We start from the raw sequence: 21458 nt of genomic DNA on the forward strand, positions 1-21458 counted from the left end.
CTGGACCCCTAACACAGCATTCAGAGGTTCGAGTCCCACTTAGGGTGTGAAAGTCTTGAACTCCCCCTACTCCGGCTACATCCACATCCGGCGGCGCCCCGCACACAGAAGGGGCACTGGGTTGATATTCCCCCCCAGGACTGACCAAACCAAACTTTGCCCCGGCTCCCCGGTAACTCACCCGGCGCTCCTGGCCGGAAGGGAAACCCCGCTCAAATCTGGCTCCGCCCTCTCCTTTTCCCACGAACCGGCCCAAGCTGGGGCTCAGCCCCGCCCGCCGCCGCTTTCGGCTCCCCCAATTCCCGGTCCCTGAGCGCTGCCCCGCCGGGGAGCGGGAATTGCCCCTCCTTGGCAAGGGAGCCGCGGGGCAAATCCCATCCTGAATGCGCTGAATGCGCCCCCAGCACCGGCACGTTCCCCGAGTCTTTGCCGATGTCACCCGCAGGGATCCCCCGCCCACCCCGGGCGCGAGGAGATTGAACGCCTCGAGCACCTCTCGTGGCTTTAAAACAACCACGAAGGGACTCGAACCCTCAATCTTCTGATCCGAAGTCAGACGCCTTATCCATTAGGCCACGTGGTCACCCACAGGAGTGCCACCGGGCAGTGTCGCACACTGGGGGGTCCCCGGGTGCCCCCGATACCCCCAGGGCATCCCCCGCATTCACCCCAGACACCCCCTGGGCATCCCCCGCATTCACCCCAGACACCCCCTGGGCATCCCCAGGGCATCCTCCGCATTCACCCCAGACACCCCCAGAGCATCCCCCACTCTCCATCCCTCCTGGAAGTGTGGGTGGCTTTTCCAACCCAACCCTGGTGATGGAGGTGCCCCCTCCCCTGGGACCCCGTGTGCTACTCGGTCACTGTAGATGTGACAGTCACCGTGCCACCAGCAGAACGCCATAACACCACTGGAAAAACACCACGGCCTCATTAATCTCCTGTTCGTTCTCCTCCCGCTGCAGCCACTCTCCCCAAAACCTGTGTTTCTCATCTAATCCCAAGGACAGTTTCCCAAAGCCCGTCCCAGGAAGGTATTTTAATCAGTGGTCCAGTGCCCAGGGCTTGGGCAGGTTCGTTGCTTTCCAGGCAGCAGAGCCATTTCCTCCCACACCTAAGAGAGAAAAACTACTTAAGAAGAAACTTCACTTTGTGTTTTACTGGTGTGGCATCACCCTGACCACAGCTGCCTTTTAAAATCCATTAACTCCGCAGGAAAAGACCCTCCAGGCAGCTTTTTAATGCAACAAATCTGAGAGGGCGTTATCCCAAAGGCACTTATGGGGAGGATTTTGGTCCCAGGGCACCACAGCCAAACTCTGTGACCCCACTGACCAGCCCCTCATGGAGACGTGGTTTCTGGTGGAGTAAAGCTTCCTGCCCATCAGCTTGCCCTGCTCTGGGAAGAGGTCCCCCATGCAAGGTAGACATGAACCAGCATTAATGGGCTTCTTGTTGGGGTTCAGATGCAGCTGATGATACAGGAAGCACCCAGAGGGGGAAAAAATGCAGCTGAAATTCCCTGCTCAGCCCTGACCCTAGAAAAACCCAGCTCTGCCCAGACAAAGATAATTAAACAACTGCAGCTGCTCTGCTTCAGCACCTTCTGGGACACCTTGAAGGATGTCTGTAACCTGGCCATGCTTTCACTAACATCCCTCCAAAAATCAGCTTTTCATTAACACCTCTCCTCTCATCCACAGGTCCCAAAGCAAAGCTGGTTGTTACCCCCTTGATCACAGCCTCACCTGAGCCCTGGGACCACACACCTTGCTGGACAAAACATCCACCTTTGCACATAAGCCTTGGGCAGTTTGTAGCTGCTCCTCGTTGTTTCTCTTTTCCATGAAAACTAAACAGGGACCACTGGCCGGGAGCAGACAGACACATCATCCCATCATCAGTGGCTCTTGGCACAGGGAGAGAGCCTGGAGCTGCCATGGGGACCTCGCTGTCCCAAAACACATCATGGACCACCCCAACCTCCTGCTTTGGTCTTCCCCTCATCAGGGTCTGTCTCCAGTGCCGCGCTCAGACAGGTGCGCTGGTTTGTCCACACTTCTGGATTCTGCCGGCACATCAGCCCCTGAGGAGATACAGCTGGAAAGCGGAAGTGAGAGCACTGCTAAACTCGGAGGAGGAGAAGGAGAAGGAGAAGGCCAAGGCCCGGAAGCACTGAAACGGGGAGAAAGAGCATGGAAACGGGGCTGAGCCGAGGCAAAAGAGGGACGCTCACCCCAGATGGGACTCGAACCCACAATCCCTGGCTTAGGAGGCCAGTGCCTTATCCATTAGGCCACTGGGGCTGCGCAGGACGCGCGCCCCGGCCCGCGGGAACGGCCCCGACCCCGTGGGGGCGTCCCGGGACCACCCGCGAGACGGGGCCGGGGCTGGGGCGGGGCCGCACCGGCAGCGCCGGGACCCAGTCCGGGCTCGCGTTTTCCCTGCACCCCCCCGGAGGGGCAGAGATGCGAGGGGAGAAACGGGAAAAGATGATTTTAAAGGCGGGTGGGGCGGGAAAAAAAGGCCGACCACGAAGGGACTCGAACCCTCAATCTTCTGATCCGAAGTCAGACGCCTTATCCATTAGGCCACGCGGTCGCTGCGTTGCAGCCCCCTTAGTGATGCTGGCAACCCCCGGCATCGCCCCCCGCCCCTCCCGGGTACCCCCGGAGCCGCCGGGCAGCGGCCGCGCCGGGAACACGGGGACAGGGGGGGACGCGGGGGTCCGCGGGGGACAGGGGGGTCTGTGGGGGACACAGAAGTCTCTGGGGAACACGGGGGTCCGCGGGGGACAGGGGGGTCTGTGGGGGACACAGAAGTCTCTGGGGAACACGGGGACAGGGGGGATGGAAGGAGACACAGCTGGGGAAGGACCGTCTGCTGCCGTGGGGGTTTTTGCTGCCAGAGGGGGAATCAAGTGTGGGACTTGCTGACTGCAATTGCTGCCCTGGAGCCATTCATAGAATCACAGAATCCTGGAATATCCTGGGTTGGGAGGGACCCACAGGGATCACTGAGGTGACAGCAGAAAAAAAAGGCAGAGATGGAGAGGAAGGCAGCAGAGGAAAACACAGACAGATAAGAAACCCAGAAGTCTCTGAGCCTTTCATCTTAACTGTGAGGACTTGGAAAAGAACATCGGGAGCATGGGAGACCAGCAAGGAGGCAAAACCAGAAAATCCATGGGTGCATGGAAGGCTCAGTGGGAAATGAGGACACGGTGTGGTCTGCGGGGGAGCAGGACAGGGCTCAAAGGAGAGCAGCCTCCCCCACAGCCCTGAGTCACACAGGCACTAATTCCTGATCCATTTCAGTGGGGTTGCAGCAAACTCTCAGCCCTGTAAATGAGACCAAATTTGCTACTGAGTAGCTCTGGCTGTTTGCCTTTTCTTTGTGGGAATGGGCCCTTTCTTTTCCTCTCCCTCAAATGGTTGGATTTTTTTTTTAATGACTTACTTTTCCTTGACCACACTAAAGGCTGCTCCCAAGAGCTGGCTGAGTGCATCAAACCATTAGCAAATTCTTCCTTCCAACAGATAACATGTCTGTTTACAAAAATCCATCCCTCATTAATAAATATCAAATCAACTTCTACATAACAAATGACGTGTCCTGGACCCGTTCATAAGACACACGGTACCATCCTCCTCCTTATTTGGAAGCAGGAGATGATGGAGGGAGTTTTTGTAGCCATCCTCGCCTTTTCTCTTGGGACAGGTAAGTGCAAGGGGGATAGAAAACCTTCAAGGAATTCTGTTCTCATCTGTGTGAGAAGGAATGTTTGTGTGTTAATGATGATTTTCACATCCACAGCTCCACACCCCTTCTCTTTTGGTGCATCTCTCACAGGGTGAGGTCTTACCTGATGTTCTTGTGTTTCAAGTGGAATTCTCTTTCTAGCAGGGGCTGCTCCAAAGTACCTCTGCACCTACTATGACATTGTTGACTACCTGAACATCTCCTCTCACGACAAGCTGCACACGTACATTCTGCCCAAGACAAACCTAAAGGAGCCTGTGGAAGTGAAGATGGATTTCTTGCTGGTGGCAATTCTCTCTGTGGTAAGCACTCAAAATGTCTTTACAATAGGAAACTGGGCTATTACTAGGCTAGGGTTTAATTTAAGTCTTCTGCCAGCAAGGCCACAGGGGTGAGAATCAGCCCCTTCCACTTCAGCTTTCTGCTGTTTGAAAGCACTTTTGGAAGATCTGGAGTATTTTCTCCCACTCCTTCCAGAAGTCGCATCCAGATGAGCAGCCTTTGTAGAAGGCTCCAAAAACCCTGCAGAGTGCCTGAACTGGGCAGTGCATTTCCAGGACACTGCCATGGAAATGTTAACAATAATCTGTTAGTTTTTCCTCGGACCGTGTGCTCCCACTCTTCAGCTGTAGGAGCAAGAGCCATGAGCTCTCCTCCCCAGCCAAGTTCCTGCAATCTGTGCTCAGGGAAGAGCTTCTGGGTTCTGCACTGGATGCCCTGGATACATCTAAGAAAATCAGCTAAATATCTTTGTTTCTCCAGGTGGAAAAGCTCCAGACAGTCAGTTTTTACTTTGTCCTGAACCTGGTAGGTCCCTCAAGAGCATTTCTCTCCTCTTGCTCAACACAATGCCTGGTGCCCAGCCCAGAGCTCATCTCTCTCCGGCAACTTCTTCCCTCAGGAATGGCAAAACCCTTTTGCAACCTGGGACCCACGGGATTTCTGTAACATTTCCGAAATTGTCCTGCCCATGGATACGTATTGGTCTCCCCCCATCTTCATCTTAGAGCGGTAGGTTCCCCTTTCATTTTTATGCACTGGCTTAAGAGAAATCCAATGGATGCAAACTGTTGGTTTTACTGTAGGAAATGGGATAAACTCAGACAGCTAAAAGTTGTTCCCTTGACCTCTCTGTAACTGAGAGCCTCCTCATTTAGATTATTGGTGACCACAGTTTATACAAAGCACTTAGTGGCTCTGTAATACTGTAACAGCTCCTGAAATATCCCATCTGGGCTGTAGCTAAAGCTGAGGAAGCAGCAGAAACCAGCACTGCTGTGGAATAAAGTGACCTTTAGTAGTGTATGGAAAGGTATTGAGAGTCTGACAGAGGGATGGGCACCTCCACCAGCTCTCCAGAGGGAGAAAGGAGTTGGAGGCAGAGCCAGGAGTGAGCCCCTGCCCTGGTGAGGGCAGGAAGCAGAGGGCAGAGAGGCAGGAGGTGCTCAGGAGATGCGGAGCTACAGCAAATCCTGGTCCCAAAGGACTCATGAGCCCTTCTCCCAGCCCTGGTTTCCTCTCCTCCTGCTGTGTCCCATGGCTGGGTGGTGGCTCAGAGCCAACAGGGTGTCCACAGCCTGGTTTTATGGGACAGGCAGCATCTCAGGCTCAGTTACTCTCCCCTTCTGTTCCCTCCAGAGTGAACGGGCAAAACCCGGAGCTGAATTACATGGTCCTCATGCACAACGGCAGCTTCAACTCCACCCGGCCCTTCCAGGTCACCCTGACGTGCAGTTTGATAATCCTCAAGTTCCCCTTTGACACCCAGATGTGCAACTTGACTATAGCTTCATTCCTCTACCCAGGTACAGCTGCAGGCTGGGCTTTACCACCTCTGGGCTGAATTTGGAGAAGGAGGAATAGATGAGATGGGCCCTGGTAATTCCTGGGCTCCCGAGCAGCACCACACGCTCACAGTGGGGTTGAGGTCATGTGAGACCAGGGAAAATGAGTTAAAATGCTGCCATTCTGTCCTGGCACATTTCCCAGCAACACCTCTGGAACAATCCGGATGTTCTGTGGCAAGTCCCTCCCAGGACCAGTTTCTACAAACCGAGAGACCCAAAACAAGAGGCTTCCTGCAAAACCGCTACTTGTTCACAAAGAATTTTGCAGGACTGATCTTTAAACACACCTGAAAGCCATGGAAATGGGAGGAAATTAATCATAGAATCCTGAGGCTGGGAAAGATTTCCAAGGGCATCAAATCCAGCCATTAACAGGACAGTTTCAAGGATTCAAACTGCAGTCAGAGTTCATCCCAAGAGGTAGGGCTGAAATATAAGCAGAGGTGACACAAAATCTTCCGAGGCCCATCCACAAAGAACAACTGCCCTAATTCACCAAATGTTTCCCCTCTGATCCACATTCCCAGAGGTCCAGCTAAGCCTCTTTAATTTTTCCCTCATGGGCTGAGAAACCCGAGCAGTGCGTGAAACCTTCCCCTTCCCTGTCTGCACACCCTCAGCTGTGTGGGAAAGGGAGAGGAATAACTGACCACTAACAAATTCCTAAATTCTTCCTTCAATTTCCCTCCCCCCTCTGCCTCCTGCCCAAGCAGTAACAGACTTTGTCATGAAGACAAGACGGACACCAGCTGAGATGATGAAAGACAGCCAGAGTTTCTTCCTGACTGATGGAGAATGGAAGTTCACCAACCTGAGCATCGTTGAATACACGGAAATGATGGATGACAGAGGATTTTCTCTGGTCACCTATGTGGTATGGTGGCACTTCCATATTATATTGCACTGATTTGGCACCAAAAAAACCCTGTATAAAACAAGAGGATCTTTTACATTAGGGGACCAACATTTGCCAATACACTGAGTCATCTCCTGCTCACCTAAATTCTGCCCATCTTCTTCAACAGATTTCCATGGAGAGACGACCGACTCTCTACGTTCTGAACCTGATCCTCCCAACATGTGCCCTGTACTTGCTGGACATGGCTGTGTTGCTTGGACCCAGCTCTCTCGAGGAGAAAATCAACTTCCAGATCGCCATCATCCTCGGCAGCTCCATGCTGGCTGTGATTCTCAACAACAGCCTCCCAACTTCTTCCAACAAACCACCCATCATAGGTACCTGTACCCACCTTTATTGAATAAATCCTGATTTTCACCCAGGTACCAGCCCTAAGGAAGGTCTTTGGTTGTTTACAGACACGTTCATGAACACTGAAGTCATGAACAGCTAAGTTTGATCAGCTTGCTGGAGTTGAACTTTTCCTGTTCCCCACCAGGCAATGGAATGTAAGAAAATGCCACTTATCCAGAGCTTTCTCTGTTTTCCTGTTGTTCTGCAGTGGTGTTCTTCCTGGGCACCTTCCTGCTCATGATCATGGCTGCGTTAGACACCTTCTTCCTGTTGTACCAGCAGCGCAAATCCCTGCGCTTGGACAAGGTCCTCAGAAGCTTCCAGCAAGGTAAAACAACCCGTAACACCTTTAACAAAGCAGGTTTGGGGCATTTTCCTGCATGTTTGTTGGAGTCAGGATGGGTTTCCTCAGGGCAAACAGTGCCCCAGGCAGTGTGAGCCGTGGTGGCACTGCCCTTTGCCCTCTGTAGACCCACACGAGCTGCCCAAGAGACCCCCAGGCAACCTGGCCAAGGGGAGCCCCCAACTGCTGCACCCTCCCAGGAAGGCCCAGGGACAAGGGCAGCCAACCAAGCACCTCTGGCAGCTGCAGGAGCTGGACCCGTTTCTGCCAGTTCTGGAGAAGGTGCTTCTTTACAGCCACCTCTTCCTGTCCCTGTTTTTTTTTTGCTGTGATTTCTGTAAAATGGAGCAGCTGAAGATCAGCTCTGCCCAGTGCCAGCTCAGTTGTTCTCCACTGTGTTGCTTCTGACCCTCTGCTGTAGTTTGCTCCTGCTCAACTCATAGAGCTGCACTTGTTTCAGTTGCCTGAATAAAATAAAATTAACATAAAATCCAAAGCCACAGGACCTGAGATCTGTATGCATAGTGCTTTGTACTCTGGTTCAGTAGAACTACAGATGTTCTTGAAGTATTCTGGGGGCTACTAAGGTATTTGAATAAAACAGCTGTAAACTCTGGGGATGACACCTTCATTGTACGTATCTGTAATTCTGACCTCAAACATGCCCTAGGCAAAAGGGAGTTGATTCCCTTCTCTTAGAGAAGTCTCCACCTTGAGGGAAGGTTTTTAAGAATTACACCTCAGATTATTATATAAAACAATGCAAGTCTGTACTACTGTTTCTGTGAGTTCCAGCATTCAGAAATCCAGGGCAGAGAAGAGAATAGGATCACTAGAATTAAATATTTTTAAAAATAACTAAAAAAAAACCCCCTTTTTAAATATGTATCTCAACACACCAACACTTCTTCAACAACTTTTGCAATTGGCTTCTCCTAAACAATCACAACCAGCCCAGAAAACAGCCCCAGACTTCTGCCTGTAGAAGTCCTGAGACACTCCAGACACACACAAATCACTGCCACATACACTCCAGCATCTCAAAGGGCTTCACACGTTCAACTTCTGAGCAACTGTCTGCCTGTAAGGGCAGGAGAACTCCATCCCCTGCACCTTGTGCTTACAGAGAGGGACAGGGGGTTTATTTGCATTTCACAGGGCTCAGTTTGATCAGCAGGTCAGGCTGGGAGCTTGGTCCTTGCTACAAAAACAAGCTCATGGGTAGAAAACACCAAATCCAGGAAAAGTGGGATGTTTGCAAGTTACCGTATTGCTCCACACTACTCAGAACTCATGTCTAAGACGTAAGCCACAGAGAGAGAAAGCTCTTTATTTATAAGATCATGGAGTCTGACAGTCATTAAACTGCTTCCAGACCAGTTTACAGATCAGCAATTGGCTTGTGGGGCCAGTATGGATACTTCTCCTTGTCCAATTTGGTTTCAGGGAAAGCTTCACTCAAGTCTTCAAACGTCATCTGTTCAAAGGGAATCATGTTCTTGAGCTTCTGGAGCTGTGGAAGCAGGCACAGACACATCACAAGTCAGTGGTCAGCAGGAAGGAGCAAAGCACACCCAGGAGAACAAGGGGTGTGCCAGGGGGGTCCAGAGAACATTCCCTAAGCAAAGCCCAGCCTCACCTGCTGCTCGTACTGGGCGATGCGGGCTTTGGAAGCCTGGATGTACTCAGCAGTGCTCTTGGCCTGGGGAGAGCAGAGGATGTGGGCAGTGTGGTTATGATAAAGACACTGACCCAGAGTGAACCTGCACACACACCCCCCTCCACGCTTTAAATTGGCATTAAAATCCATCATTGTTACACTGGGTAAGTGATGGAATTTCCAGCAGATCCCAAACAGCCCAACCCTTCCCTGTGCAGGGATCCCCTTGCTCAGAAAGCCAGGGACACGTGTGAAGGGCACAGCTGTGCCCTGGCTCAGGCTGCGCTGCCCGTGCAGGGGCACAGCCAGAACATCCCCTGCCTCTCACTCCTTCCCATCCCCACAGAAGGCAGGGACAACCCCAGCAGTAGGGAATGGTTCACTTACAGCTTCCTTCTCCTGGGCATCAATCTTGGCAGTTTCTGTATCCACTGGCTCAGGAACCTTTAGTGCACTGAACTGTAAATTGAAAGACAAATTTTTGTAAGGTTTGTTTGACTGAAACAATCCTTCACATCAAGGTCATCTTCTCTAGCAGCAGGAGAGCATTCCCTCCTTTCTTCATAGGATTTGCTCACAGACATGTAAGTTAATGAGCTGAAAGTGATCAGTGCAGCTGTCCTCTGTCCCTCCCAAGCAGTACTTGCTCACCCAGGAGCTTCCAGCCATCTCCTCTGTCCCGCCCACCACCCCCAGGACACACAGCACCACCCGTTCCTCCAGCACTGTAACGAAGCAGGAAGGTCCCACACCCCAGACTTACCCTATCACAGAGTTATTGCCCCCAGCACAAAGCTCCCAGACCCATCTGAGCTCAGCAGGTACCCCCAGTCTTGGGAGGCAAATTTTCATAGTGACACAACCAACCTCCTCTGCCAAGCCTGGTGTTTTCCTCTCAATTTCCCAGTTAAACTCCAAAGAGCAATACCCAGCTGGCAAGGAGACTGACCTTCTTCTGGAACTCATCCACCATTCCAGCTTTGGCAACATTAGCTTTGTAGAAAGCCCAGTCAATGGCCGGGGGCTTCTCTGGCAGCGCGGCCAACCTGAAGGGATGGAGCACAGCAGACATGAGCAGCAACCTGAGCATCAGCACAGCCTGCTGTGTTTAGTTTAAGTGTTTTCAGGTTTGAAACAAATCCCTCTGGCCTTGGAACAGGCTCCTCTGGACAGACAGGCAGAGCTCAGCCTGCAGCTCAGCCCTGCTTCACTCAGCCCCTCTGGGTGCACCCCTAAGGAAGGGTGAGGCTGTTCTACAACACTGAGCCAGAGGCAATCAATCAGCAACATTCCTGCAACAGCCAGCACTTGTATCAGGCAGAGGATGCTAAACGATTTGAGAACTGTACAGGAATTTGTAGAGCATTTAACAGAGTGACAGTTTGTGCCAAAGCAAAGTGCATTCACAGAACCGCAGGTACGGGGTTTACTCTGGGGAAGATTAACTAAAGGTGACTTGCCAAAAAAAGCCACCAGCTGCCTCAAGGTGACCTGCTTTAATACCTGTGAGGACACTCCTGCGGGACCACAGACAGCGACAGACACCAGCACTCACAGCTGGGTGGCTGGGCGAGGGCTGAGCGGGCCCTGCCGGAGCGGGGCGGGCACTCGGGCGGGCACTCACCGGGTGGTCAGCGCATCGCTGCGGGTCTTCAGCGCGTTGAACATGGCTCGCTGGTTCGGGGGCACCCGCTCGGCGAAGGCCGCCCAGTCCACGGCCTTAAGGGCAGCTCTGCGTCCCGCCATGGCACCGCCTGGCCCGGAGACAGCGGTGGGTCACAGCGCCGGCGGGACCGGGCAGCGGGGCCGGAGAGGCGGCTCCGGCTGGGAACGCGGCACCGAGGGGGCGGGATAGGGCGGGACACGGGGACACGGGACGGGACGGGGACACGGGACGGGGACAGGGACACGGAGAGAATGCGGACACTGCGGGATCGGGACACAGGGGCCGCTCCTGAGCCCCGCCGCGACCTCGCGCTGGCCCCCGTCCTCTCCCACCAGCCTCCTAACGCCGAGGACCTCCCCAGCCTGTTCTGTCCCGCAGTCGCAGGATTCCAGATCCCCGTTCCCGGCTCCCCGGCCGCTCTCCGTCCCCGGGACCCCTTTCCGGACCCGCTCCCGCTCCCGGGCCCCCGCTCACCTTCACTGACCGACACCGCCGTCCCTGCCGCCGGAAGCTCCGCCCCCTCTGCCCCGTCGCCCAATCAGAACGCGTCCCCACCGGAAGTCATCCTCCCGGAAGCGGCGCGGGCCGGAAGCGGCGCGGGCGGCGATGGCGGCGGGCGGGCACTGAGGCTCCGCCATGGCCGAGGGGCCGCCGAGGGGCCGCACGCCCAGCCCGAGCCCCGGAGGGGCACCGGGGCCGCCCAGCCCCCGCGCAGCCGGATCGGCGGCGGGGTCCGCCGGGGCTCTGTCCCCGCCCGCCGCCGCCTCCAAGTGGGTGCGGCTGAACGTGGGCGGCACGTACTTCGTGAGCACCCGGCAGACGCTGTGCCGGGAGCCCAAGTCCTTCCTGTGCCGTCTCTGCTGCCAGGACGGGCCCGAGCTCGGCTCCGACAAGGTGAGGCCGCGGCGGGGCCGGGCCCCCACGCACACCGGGACAGCCCCTCCCTGAGCCGCCACGGCAGCCGGTGTCACCAGCACCCGTCCCACGGGCGGGCTGGCACCCCCGGCTGCCGGTGGCCCCGAGCCTCCTCTGCGGCCCCGGGGTGTGGACGGGCCGATCTCCCACGGTGCAGGGGCGCGTTACTCTGACACATCATCGCCTTGTCCCCCGTGTCCCGCGGCCGGGGAGGCGGCGGCATCCCCAGGAACGGGAGTTGGGGTCTGCCCTCGTGCCTGTGACACCCAGATGCCGCAGGCTCTGATCCCTCCACCTCCCACGATGACAAGACTCCGCTCAAGGAGCAACCCACCCTGCCGTAGCAGTGACAGCAGGGAAGGAAACTCCGACAAACAGGATTGTTACAATTTCTCACCCTGAGCGTGTTTGTTGTTGTTTTGGTTTTTTAATATATTTCACTTCGCTCTCAACAAAGATCACGGTGCACATTCCTTGCATGGCTGGACAGTTTTGAAGTCACTGCAGTTTATTATAAGGATTTTGCAGACAATTATTCTTGCAACAGCAGATTTTCCAAAGGATGGGCTGCACAAGGTGTTGTCAATGTGTTGTGAGGGGGTCAGCCACAATTAGCCAGGTCTGTTGCTGCTCCATTCAGGGTTTAATCACAAGGTAAATCCTGGTTGTGATCGAAATATCAGTCAGCAGTGTCAGTGAGGAGATATTCCCAGTGGGTTTGCACAGTTTCTTACTGCTTTAGAGTCGATTGGCAGGAGAAACAATGCTTTGAAGTCATTAGGAGAGGGATGTGAGAGTTCTGCAGAGGGTTTGTCAGTGCTTCAAAGCTGCTCAAGAGGTGCTTTTGGCTGCGAATTGTTGGTTATTTAATGCCAATAGTTGTTGCATTGCTGGACACATGGCTGGAGCACTGCAATGTGTGTTTGCAGTAGTGGAAAGGGGAAAAAAAATGAGCTATTTTGGCTCAGGTCAGGTGCCCTTAGTTAGAACTGGAGATCCCATTTTCCTCCAGAGCCTCCTAGTTAAACTAGTCTGGAGATCAGGCTTAACCAGAACACAGCTGCCAGGTTTTCATTCTTATTGCAGTGAAAAAACCCTCCTAAGCCCAGATTTTTTTTCCAGGTCCATAAACTGTGTGTACAAGTACTTCATATAAGGCATCTGCCAGCGTTACTGGGCTGCAACGTTCGTGGATCAGATACTGAAAAACAAAAATGGTTTAAATGTGGCATTTGTACACCTCCCACAGGCAAATGAATCCAGGTTATCAAAGAGAAACTTTTCAATTTATTATGTTAGGTTGAAATTATTTTTCCCTTATACCACTGAACCATGCCTGTTTTGTTCTCAGGATGAGACAGGGGCCTATCTCATTGACAGAGACCCCACGTACTTCGGTCCGATACTGAACTACCTCCGGCACGGGAAGCTCATCATAAACAAGGAGCTAGCAGAGGAAGGTAAGAGAAAAACACCAGGAAATGCTGTAAGTGCTGTTTGATAGCACATCCAGGAGCCCTTATCAGAGACTGGTGTGAGGGTGTGAGCAAGTTTCCCAGGAGTGCTGTTAGTACTGTTAATTGCTCATTAACGGGGATTAAGTCATCAGGTTCTGTGTCTTCCTGAAAGCAGAGGCTGCAGCTCACAGCACACCTTGTCACTGTTCTGCTGAGCCCAAGGTCTGTTACAGCCCATCTGCCCCTCACAGACCATGGTTCTCCCCAAACAGGCAGCTCTGAGGGCTTTCCCTTGATGGGGCTGGGTGAAGAAATAGACACTGTACCTGGAGATTTCTGATTATCCCAGGGAACGGGGAACAATCTTTCTTAAAGATCTTCTTAAGTCACAAAAGGAGGTGACAGCTAGTCAGGCATTTTCTCCTAGCCTGGGAGCAGGAGGTGGGTGGCACATTTGGAATTCTGACATTTGGGCTAGATTTGGAGTCAGGAGCAGGTGTTGCATCCTTGTGGCAGAATCATCTTCACTCTACCCTGTGCAAAGTAACAGAATTTGTACTTTGGGTTCCTCTCTCAGGGGTGCTGGAAGAAGCTGAGTTTTACAACATCGCGTCCCTCGTGCGGCTGGTGAAGGAGCGGATACGGGACAACGAGAACAGAACCTCTCAAGTAATGCACCTCTGGGTTATGGAGTCAGTTCTGTGCCACAGAAAGGACAGGCATGGCTGCAGACCCTTGCAGTAGCATTTCTTTGGTTCAGCAGTAACAGGGGAATAAATGCTGTGAGGTGGATGCAGGGTGTGGCTAGGAACGAGTCTCCAGTGTGGCTCTATAAAGCACAGACCACTGAGTCATCACAGCACTGCAGAGAAAGGCAAGGGGCACTTACAGGAGAGGGGCCAGGAGCAGAAATGGGTGGTTATAAAGCAAAACATACTGCTTTGGTAAAGAATAGCTCAAACTCTTCCTTCTCTAAACCATTGTCTTCCCTTTGTCTCTCTGTGGCATTTTTCCCATTGATGCTCAGCTTGTATCAGCACACCCAGTAGATGCAATTTCAGAAACATTTTCAAAAAGCAGCAAATGGCTTTGAAAGCTAAAGAAGTTTTGCTGTCACTATACCTTAGACACCTGGAAAGCTTTTAAGAGAAGAGTGCCAGGCATATGGTTCTGTTTTGGAATCAGGTGGATGAAAAAACCCTTAGAAAGCCTGTGGGGCTCTGACTTCCTAAGACAAGAGCAGGAGAGGCTTATTAATTTTCTAGAGTGATACTAGACAGGAATTACTAAACTACAACAATTCTTCTCTGTGCTCCAGGGACCTGTGAAACACGTGTACAGAGTGCTGCAGTGCCAAGAGGAAGAGCTCACACAGATGGTGTCCACCATGTCCGACGGATGGAAATTTGAACAGGTACCATTACCAAAGAATGGCAGAATTCCTTTAAAAGCTGAATATGAAATAAGCAGAGTTTCCTGTTGAGTTGCACTTCACACTGCTCTGCTCTTCTGAGTAAGCAGCCTGACCTGAGCAGCAATCCACTTGTGTCCAGTTACTGATGGGGGAGAGCAGAAGTCACTCCAGCTGCCAGAGAGATTTCATTTTCTCTCAGGACATCTTGTCTCCTTGTCAAATCCCAGAGCAATTCTTCCCTTCTCCTGCATTTCCTCACATACACCAGGCCACAGTATAACAGTTCTATCCACCAGCAGTATCCAGGAAAATTAACCAGAGTCATGAAGAAACAGCACGACTTTCTTGGAACCTCAAAGCCACAACTACTGCATTTGCTAAAGAGGCACTGAGTGATATGAGAACTTTGTGCAGATGTCTTTGCAGTGCAGCTGGTTCCAGGGCTGGGTGTCACTGCAGTTGCATATGGCATTAGTTCCAGGTTTGGTTTCTGGGATCAAACACAGTTCCCTTATTTCTGAGGAGGGAGAACTGGAGCCAGCTGGCCTGTGTGTTATGTTATATTAAGAAAGTACAGAATGGGCTCTGTGGTTTACAGCAGTGTCTTCCCAGTTGGTCCAGCTTCAGTACAAATGGATGCTGTGGGAAATGTGCTGACACAAAGTGAGGCAGAGGATTAGGAACAGCAATTCCCATCATTTGTTCCTATGGATGTGTTTTGTAACACCTGAAAACTATCTCAGAGTGGAGAGGCGGCCAAAAACTTGCCCCTGTGAGGAAATAGTGAAATCTTGTGACCAAGAACCACTCACTGCTCCATGGAAGTGCAGTTCTCCAACTCCCATGTTTTGCTGTCCAACAGGTCACAGAATCTGCCTTTCACACATCCATATCTACATCCCCAAAACCTTGAGGCTACAGGCAGTGCCTTTCATGGGAACCTGCACCCTTAGATCTTTCCTAATCTTTGTTTTCAAATCTATCATACATAAATATGGAGCTGGCTCTTCTAAAATCCATTAGGACATGGAAGTTAAGGTGCATGCTGCACATTAAGGTTTCCTGGATACACACAGTTGATAAGAGTCACAATGCTTTCTTCAGATGACTTGGATTTATTTTCTGGAAAGCAGAACTGAGTTGTAAATGACAAATTAGCTCTGCACTCCAGGATGTCCCTTTAATGTAATAATGATAAATGAGACAGATGGGATTTCTTGGATTGACTCCAGACCTCCTCAACACAACAGTAATAGAATATAATCCCGTTTACACAGATACCAGATTTCATCTTGGCAGCATCCACATAAAGGACAGTGTCTGTTTGCCACATGTCCCCAGTTAATCCAACATCTGCCTGGGGTAAAGAATTCCCATTTCCACATCAGTCACAGGGCAGGTTGGGAGCTGAGTTCAGCAAGGACCAGGCAATTTGCAGTGCCTGCCCACGTCTGAGTGAACTGGATATTATATATTGCACAATCTGTTTTCCCTTTTTCCACCCTCAGAAACTGGGCAATGTTCTGCTGTGTTCAGCATTAGTTTCAGGCTGGAATTCCTTCCTGGGGCTCCAGCAGCCACTAGAGGGCTGTGGAGCTCGGCTGTGTCTGTGCCTTACACACACACGCACACCGGAGGCTGCAGGGGACACTTCGGGTCCAGGACAGATCTCCCGGGACAGTCCTATCTCACAGCAACTGTAGGAATCAAATCAAGACTTCTTGATAGTTACCTTGGTTGTCTCCTGTTGCACAGTTGATCAGCATTGGATCTTCCTATAACTATGGAAACGAAGACCAGGCAGAATTCCTCTGTGTTGTGTCCAGGGAGCTCAACAATTCTACCAATGGCATTGTCAAGGAGCCAAGCGAGAAGGCCAAGGTAAGGCACTTGCTCAGATGTATCAATTTGGATTCCCCTAGGAAAGAAAAACCTTCCCTGCACCAAGCTGCTGCAGCAGTTTTGTGGATCAGCTTTCCCATTGCCTTCTCTATCATCCCTTCTTGGAGGATTTCTTGTTTTACTGTAGGACAAGAGCTAAGGCTCTTTGTGCACTTCAAATTGAGACCAAAATACTAAATGAAAAGAGTAACTTGAAGAAGGAGAACAGAGTAGCAAGGACCTTTGAGGTTAGTCAGGTTTTGTGGTTGAAGGATGTTGCAGGGAGAAACAAGATTTTTGTTCTCTTTCAACCATCCCCATCCCTGGAAGTGTTCAAGGCCAGGTTGGATGGGGCTCTGAGCAACTTGGTCTAGTGGAAGGTGTCCCTGCCCACGGCAGAGGGGTTGAACAAGATAAGCTTTAAGGTGCCTTCTGAACCAAACCATTTATGAATCCACCTTTTTTTTTTCCCCAGAATAGAAACAAAAGGCAACATCCTTACCTCCTGGCAAGCAGCTGAGCAGTATTTCTAGAGAAGGGGCTCACTCACCCTTAACCAGCCTGTCAGTTGTTGTGGTGGCATAAAAGCCTGCAAGCTGATCTCACATTAGTCTGTGTTTCCTTTCTCTGCAAAAAACAAGGACCCTGAACAGGAACTTTTGCATTTAAACTTGTCAGAGGTTTTCATAGAAGGTCTCTTCTGTTTCAGATTCTTCAGGAACGAGGATCCCGGATGTAATTCAAGTGTCCACTCCATTAAACTCCCAGATGTCACAGGGCAGTCCAGCTGGGAAGAGCATCTCTCCGCAGAGCAACCCGGCCCTTGTACAGTAACCAAGCTAATGCAAAGCAAAGCCGAGCCTGTCCTGCCAATGGCAAATAATTCTGGTCATAACCAAAGGCTTTTCTCTTACCCTGGAAACCGAGGAAGGAAAAGACTCTTCCATTTGGATAGTCCTTTCCACAAGTATTTGTTTTATTTTCTTGGCCAGCGCTGTATTGAATTTTTCCAACAATGGCTGGGCCGGATTCCCAGTTGGAACCTTTGTGAAGGTTACTCAGGTCCTCAGGCCCTTGTAATCAATCCCACCTTCCACAGGCTGCTGTGGGTGAGAAGGTCTGTATTTTGAGCTGTGCCATTTCTTGCACCCAGGTCTGCCACCAAAAAAGCGCAGCAACCTTGCAATGCTCCCCCCTTCCCCCCCAGTCCAAAGAACAGGGCTTTAAAAGGAGGAACAAAACAACCACTCCTAAAAAACCCACACAAACCTTTTCCATCCTTGCTTTGTATTTGTTCCTTGTTCAATTCCTAAGAGCTGAGTTTAGATCTGAGGGGAGGGGAGTTGTGTATCCATCTGACACAGGTCTCACTGTTAACACTATTACACATGGGCTCCTGGTATTTTCCAAAGCCCATTACTTTGCATGCATAAACAAAGAGGCCTGTGTTCACCCAAAATAGCGATAGAGTGATAGTCCTGTCCTTCACACTTCTCCACAGAGGAAGAGTGGTGACATCTTCCTGTCCAGTACCCTGCCATGGCCATGTCGTAGCCTGGTGCAAAGTCACAAGGTTTAGGGACTTGCTGCTGCCAAGTTCAGCTTTGCCTTGTTTGTCTCCAGCAGTGTGGGCTCTGTCTCCTTCCCTCACCAGGGAGGGCTCCAGGCAGAATTTCTTTTGTACTGTACCAAGCAGGTAGGTTTGCCTGACCTCACGAGATCCTTTGCGGAGGAGATCCCCTATTTACACACAGTGATTTACCTGCAACCCCCTCATGTCCCCACCTTTAAGAGATCACCTCAAATTACAGAGGGACATCACGGAGCTGGGGTGGGGGGGGGGGGGGTTTGGTGAAAAGTTGCCAAACTGTTGTAATGTTTCTTGTCCAAAGTGATGTGTCAACTTTTGTGACTTTCCTTTTTTTTTTTTTTTTTTTTGGAATGCCTTGGATGGATGTGCAAAATGTTCGTTTGTGCCTCTCTTGAATTCTAATCTTAGCCAAACTGCAGTCACTGGTTCCCCTCTGTTACTCTGTGCCACCCCTAACCAAGGGCATGTCCCTCCTAGTCTGGTAAATGGAATTTCATAGGAATTTGCTGCATGTTTTTCCCCTTTCATCCTGGCTTTGTTCTTTGTAGCCCAAGTGTCCTGGCACTTGGGTCATTTTCAGTCAAGTCCCAAACTGACATTACAGCAAAGCTTCAGAGATGCTGGAATTCAGACACTGAAAAGCTCAGAGCAGATGTTTCTCAATAAGCTACCAGAAAATTCCTCACCTGGACTGAGGAGTTGGGCTCCTTTCTGGAGGGCTTCAGCTACCCATGTTCTGCTTAAAGTTTTGACATAGAATTGGGCAGGTTTCCCATCTTAACCACTTGTTGCTGAGAGGGTCCTACCAACAGTCCAACAACCAGTTCAGTGACCAAGACGTGCAGCAAAGACACTGAGTGGCACCACTGTGCTCTGCCTCTCTCCAGTCCTTTTCACGTCCTCTTGCCTGTCCTCCCCGTCCTGCTTTGCCAGTGTACCTCCTCCGGTGGAGCCTTTGCCTCATTCTTAAGACAGACTGGTTAATGTCTGGGCTAGATTAGTCCTGGTAACAACAGACTGTGCCAAATGTCTTTGAATTCACGTTGTGTCAGTGACAGGCTGTTGAATCACAGCTGGCTTTCCATCACACTGAAAAACCCAGCTCTGCTTCCCTCTGTCTGCCCTGTTTATACCATGGTGAGCTGGTGTTGGTGTGATCAGACCACACACCTTGGCTGGGCCTGAACAACACTGTGATGTGTACAGATCTCCCTCCTCTGTCCGTATCCTGTAGCCTCAGTCACTGTCTGTGCTCACAGCTAAGAAATCAAGAAGCACATGTATGCAAGTTAGCAGCGTAAAAAGCCCTTTCACATTCTCATTTGTCTTATTCACCTTCCTCAGAGGAGGGAGTTTCTGGGAACTGGTCAAGAAATACCAAACTAAAGGCAACAGGAACTGGTCAGGCTGTGTTTGTCACATTGATGCCAGCTGAGCACCTTGTTCAACCATGGAGCTCAAAGCAATGCTGGCTGCAGAGGGAGACTTTCTGTCCAGTACAGCTCAAGTAGATAAGAATAACAAACACCTCCCTAGCTTTTTTGTGTCACCAAAAACGCCACACATGGTGAAGCCCACTGGAGGGTTGCCTGATGCACTGATGCCATTGCTCTCCCCTTGGAGCCACAGAGCACCTAAAAGTGACCATTAGCAGGTGAATGGCAGAGCTGTTTAACTGATGAGCACAAGAAAGATCAGAGTTGTGTCTTGGTTTTCCCTTCTGTGCTGCTTTTGGCAGTGAGGAGGTGCCAGAGGACCACAGGCTCTTTGGGTTCAATTGCAGGGTCCTTTGAAGTTCCACAGAAGTGTGTGGTAGAAAACTAATCATTGGTACTGGATGCTCAAGCTTTTGGGTGATATTTAGGACCAGGCATGAAGTCCATCCAGAGCAAGTACATTCCCAGTGAAGGATTCCTCCTTCCCTGACTGTGCTAGGTCACCTTTAGCCTGAGACAGGGCTGGTCTCAACATTATGCACCAGTTGCATCCCTTCTGTGCTCAAACAGGGCTTTTCCTTCCATTGCCTTTCACTCAGTCACAACTATATCAAAATTAGTGCTGAATTAGGATGAAATGTGTCCCATCCTCTCTAAAAAAGTGTAGCATGTTGCAATGAGTAGAGTAGGAGAGCAGGGGTAGATCTACTGGCTGTCCAAGAGTGCTTGTGCCTCTTGGGAAGGTTCACTTTAAAGCATTAATCCTGGGAATGGAGCGTATGACACTTTGGTTTTTTTTAAAAACTTTCCCAGTGGCCTAAATTGTTCCATTATGGCAAAACTGGAAATAACCTCTTGAAGTGTCTTTGTTTCTGCACATTTTTAAAAACTGATTTTTCTCAGGGGTGACTGAGTGGGCTGAGGCGAAGGGGGCCTGGTTGGCTGCAGGGTGGGGGCTGGAGCAGCCGGGCCATGGGCTCCTACCTGGAGGTTTTGTACAGTTTGTCACATGTCAGTGCCCTTTGCTACTGTTTCTCTTTGTTTATTAAATGTGTTTGAATAACAGTTGAGATGCTGTGATTAATTTTTTTTTCCCAATAAAGATTCTGAAATGGGTTTGAAAAGTTGGAAGGGTGGTATGCAGCCTGCTGCTTTCCCTGCACCACACAGATACTGCATTATGGGGGAAGAAATGTGCAGATTGGGCGCTTGCTTCTGGCTTCATTTCATTTATAACAATCATTTGCTAAAAGGAGAATCTAATGAGATTCTGGAGTCCTAGGCTGCTTTCCAGGATAAAGGTACAACTGAAGCTTGTTTCTGTTTTCTTCTATAAAATAATCTCAAATTCCACATTTATCTTAACCATTTCCACTGACAACTACAAGCAAGTAGAACATTAATACAGCCACTAAATGTAAGTAGCTAAAAAAGGAAGAGGGGTTTTTTTGTCAGCTGTCACTTGCTAAACCCCTGCTTGACACTGGACCACACAGAAGAAGGGTCTTGACTGTTGCAGCTTTGGTGCTGCCAGAAGTTGGCGATTCAGGCCAAACACAGTGAAAAAGAGGAGCAAGGACACAAGTGAAGAATGGGAAATCCTGGATTGATTTAATCCTGCTTTTGATTCCAAGTGGCTGTTGCCTCCTCTGGGTGCTCTGAAAGCTGCCTGTCTCCATCCTCACTGCCACCCAACCCTCAAAGCCACAGAGCAGGGATGGGTTGACACATCCCCAAACCAGGGTTTAACACCAGCACAGTGGAAGAGGATGAGACTCTGTACACAGGGAGCTCACCAGAAACCATGGCTGAGCCAAGTCACCACATAGCATGAGTTGATTTAAGACAGTATTTTCAAACCTCTTGACCCATCTCTCTATCCTAGACCTGACTTGAGGTCTGCACTGCCAGTGAATTTGCCCAAAGCAAAGCCACACTTCAAGTGCCAGCAGAGTCTTGGGCAGAGGTGGAAACTGCAGGGCTGGCACTGCTGACACCACACATGTATTTGTTTTCAGGGAGGGCTTGTCAGCAGAAATTCAGGTTACAGCCAGCAATTTCCATAATGCCATAACCTCCCTGCTACCCCACCTTAGGGCTGTCCTATAAGGCCACATCAGCTGGAAAAGCCTTTGTGCAGGACCTTTAACCAGCTCCAGGTCTGTCAGGCAGGCGGTTCCTCTAACACAATGCCACATCACCATGCAGGAGACACAAGCATCACTCAGTGG

At 50.9% G+C, this 21458-nt stretch overlaps 2 protein-coding genes and 3 non-coding genes across 5 annotated transcripts; 1 reads left to right on the top strand and 4 right to left on the bottom strand.

Annotated features, from left to right (window-relative positions):
* Positions 1-510: 510 nt before the first annotated feature.
* Positions 511-583, bottom strand: TRNAR-UCG. Its single transcript has one exon. It is a non-coding gene; the product is annotated as a tRNA-Arg (tRNA).
* A 1653-nt stretch (positions 584-2236) lies between these two features.
* Positions 2237-2309, bottom strand: TRNAR-CCU. The gene has a single exon. It is a non-coding gene; the product is annotated as a tRNA-Arg (tRNA).
* Positions 2310-2531: 222 nt separating this feature from the next.
* TRNAR-UCG lies at positions 2532-2604 on the bottom strand. The gene has a single exon. It is a non-coding gene; the product is annotated as a tRNA-Arg (tRNA).
* A 5901-nt stretch (positions 2605-8505) lies between these two features.
* Positions 8506-11100, bottom strand: ATP5PD (ATP synthase peripheral stalk subunit d). Its single transcript, XM_032129321.1, has 6 exons — positions 11008-11100; positions 10492-10621; positions 9817-9913; positions 9255-9326; positions 8847-8909; positions 8506-8720 (listed from the first exon to the last, which is right to left on the bottom strand). The coding sequence occupies exons 2-6, from the start codon at positions 10611-10613 to the stop codon at positions 8589-8591; spliced, it is 486 nt and encodes a 161-aa protein (XP_031985212.1). The 5' UTR covers positions 10614-10621; positions 11008-11100; the 3' UTR covers positions 8506-8588.
* A 25-nt stretch (positions 11101-11125) lies between these two features.
* On the top strand, positions 11126-20297 carry KCTD2 (potassium channel tetramerization domain containing 2). The gene is made up of 6 exons (XM_032129319.1): positions 11126-11427; positions 12800-12908; positions 13483-13574; positions 14224-14319; positions 16075-16200; positions 16910-20297. The coding sequence occupies exons 1-6, from the start codon at positions 11170-11172 to the stop codon at positions 16937-16939; spliced, it is 711 nt and encodes a 236-aa protein (XP_031985210.1). The 5' UTR covers positions 11126-11169; the 3' UTR covers positions 16940-20297.
* Positions 20298-21458: the final 1161 nt, after the last annotated feature.

The sequence above is a fragment of the Corvus moneduloides genome, chromosome 19, assembly GCF_009650955.1.
Source record: "Corvus moneduloides isolate bCorMon1 chromosome 19, bCorMon1.pri, whole genome shotgun sequence".
NCBI classification, from domain to species: Eukaryota; Metazoa; Chordata; class Aves; order Passeriformes; family Corvidae; genus Corvus; species Corvus moneduloides.

Coding starts and splice junctions, on each gene's coding strand:
- ATP5PD (XM_032129321.1), bottom strand. CDS start 10,613: ATGGCGGGACGCAGAGCTGCCCTTAAGGCCGTGGACTGGGCGGCCTTC. Junction 8,910..9,254: donor ATGCCCAGGAGAAGGAAGCT/GTAAGTGAACCA, acceptor TGCTCTCCCCAG/GCCAAGAGCACTGCTGAGTA. Junction 8,721..8,846: donor TCGCCCAGTACGAGCAGCAG/GTGAGGCTGGGC, acceptor CTGCTTCCACAG/CTCCAGAAGCTCAAGAACAT.
- KCTD2 (XM_032129319.1), top strand. CDS start 11,170: ATGGCCGAGGGGCCGCCGAGGGGCCGCACGCCCAGCCCGAGCCCCGGA. Junction 11,428..12,799: donor CCGAGCTCGGCTCCGACAAG/GTGAGGCCGCGG, acceptor TTTTGTTCTCAG/GATGAGACAGGGGCCTATCT. Junction 13,575..14,223: donor ACGAGAACAGAACCTCTCAA/GTAATGCACCTC, acceptor TCTGTGCTCCAG/GGACCTGTGAAACACGTGTA.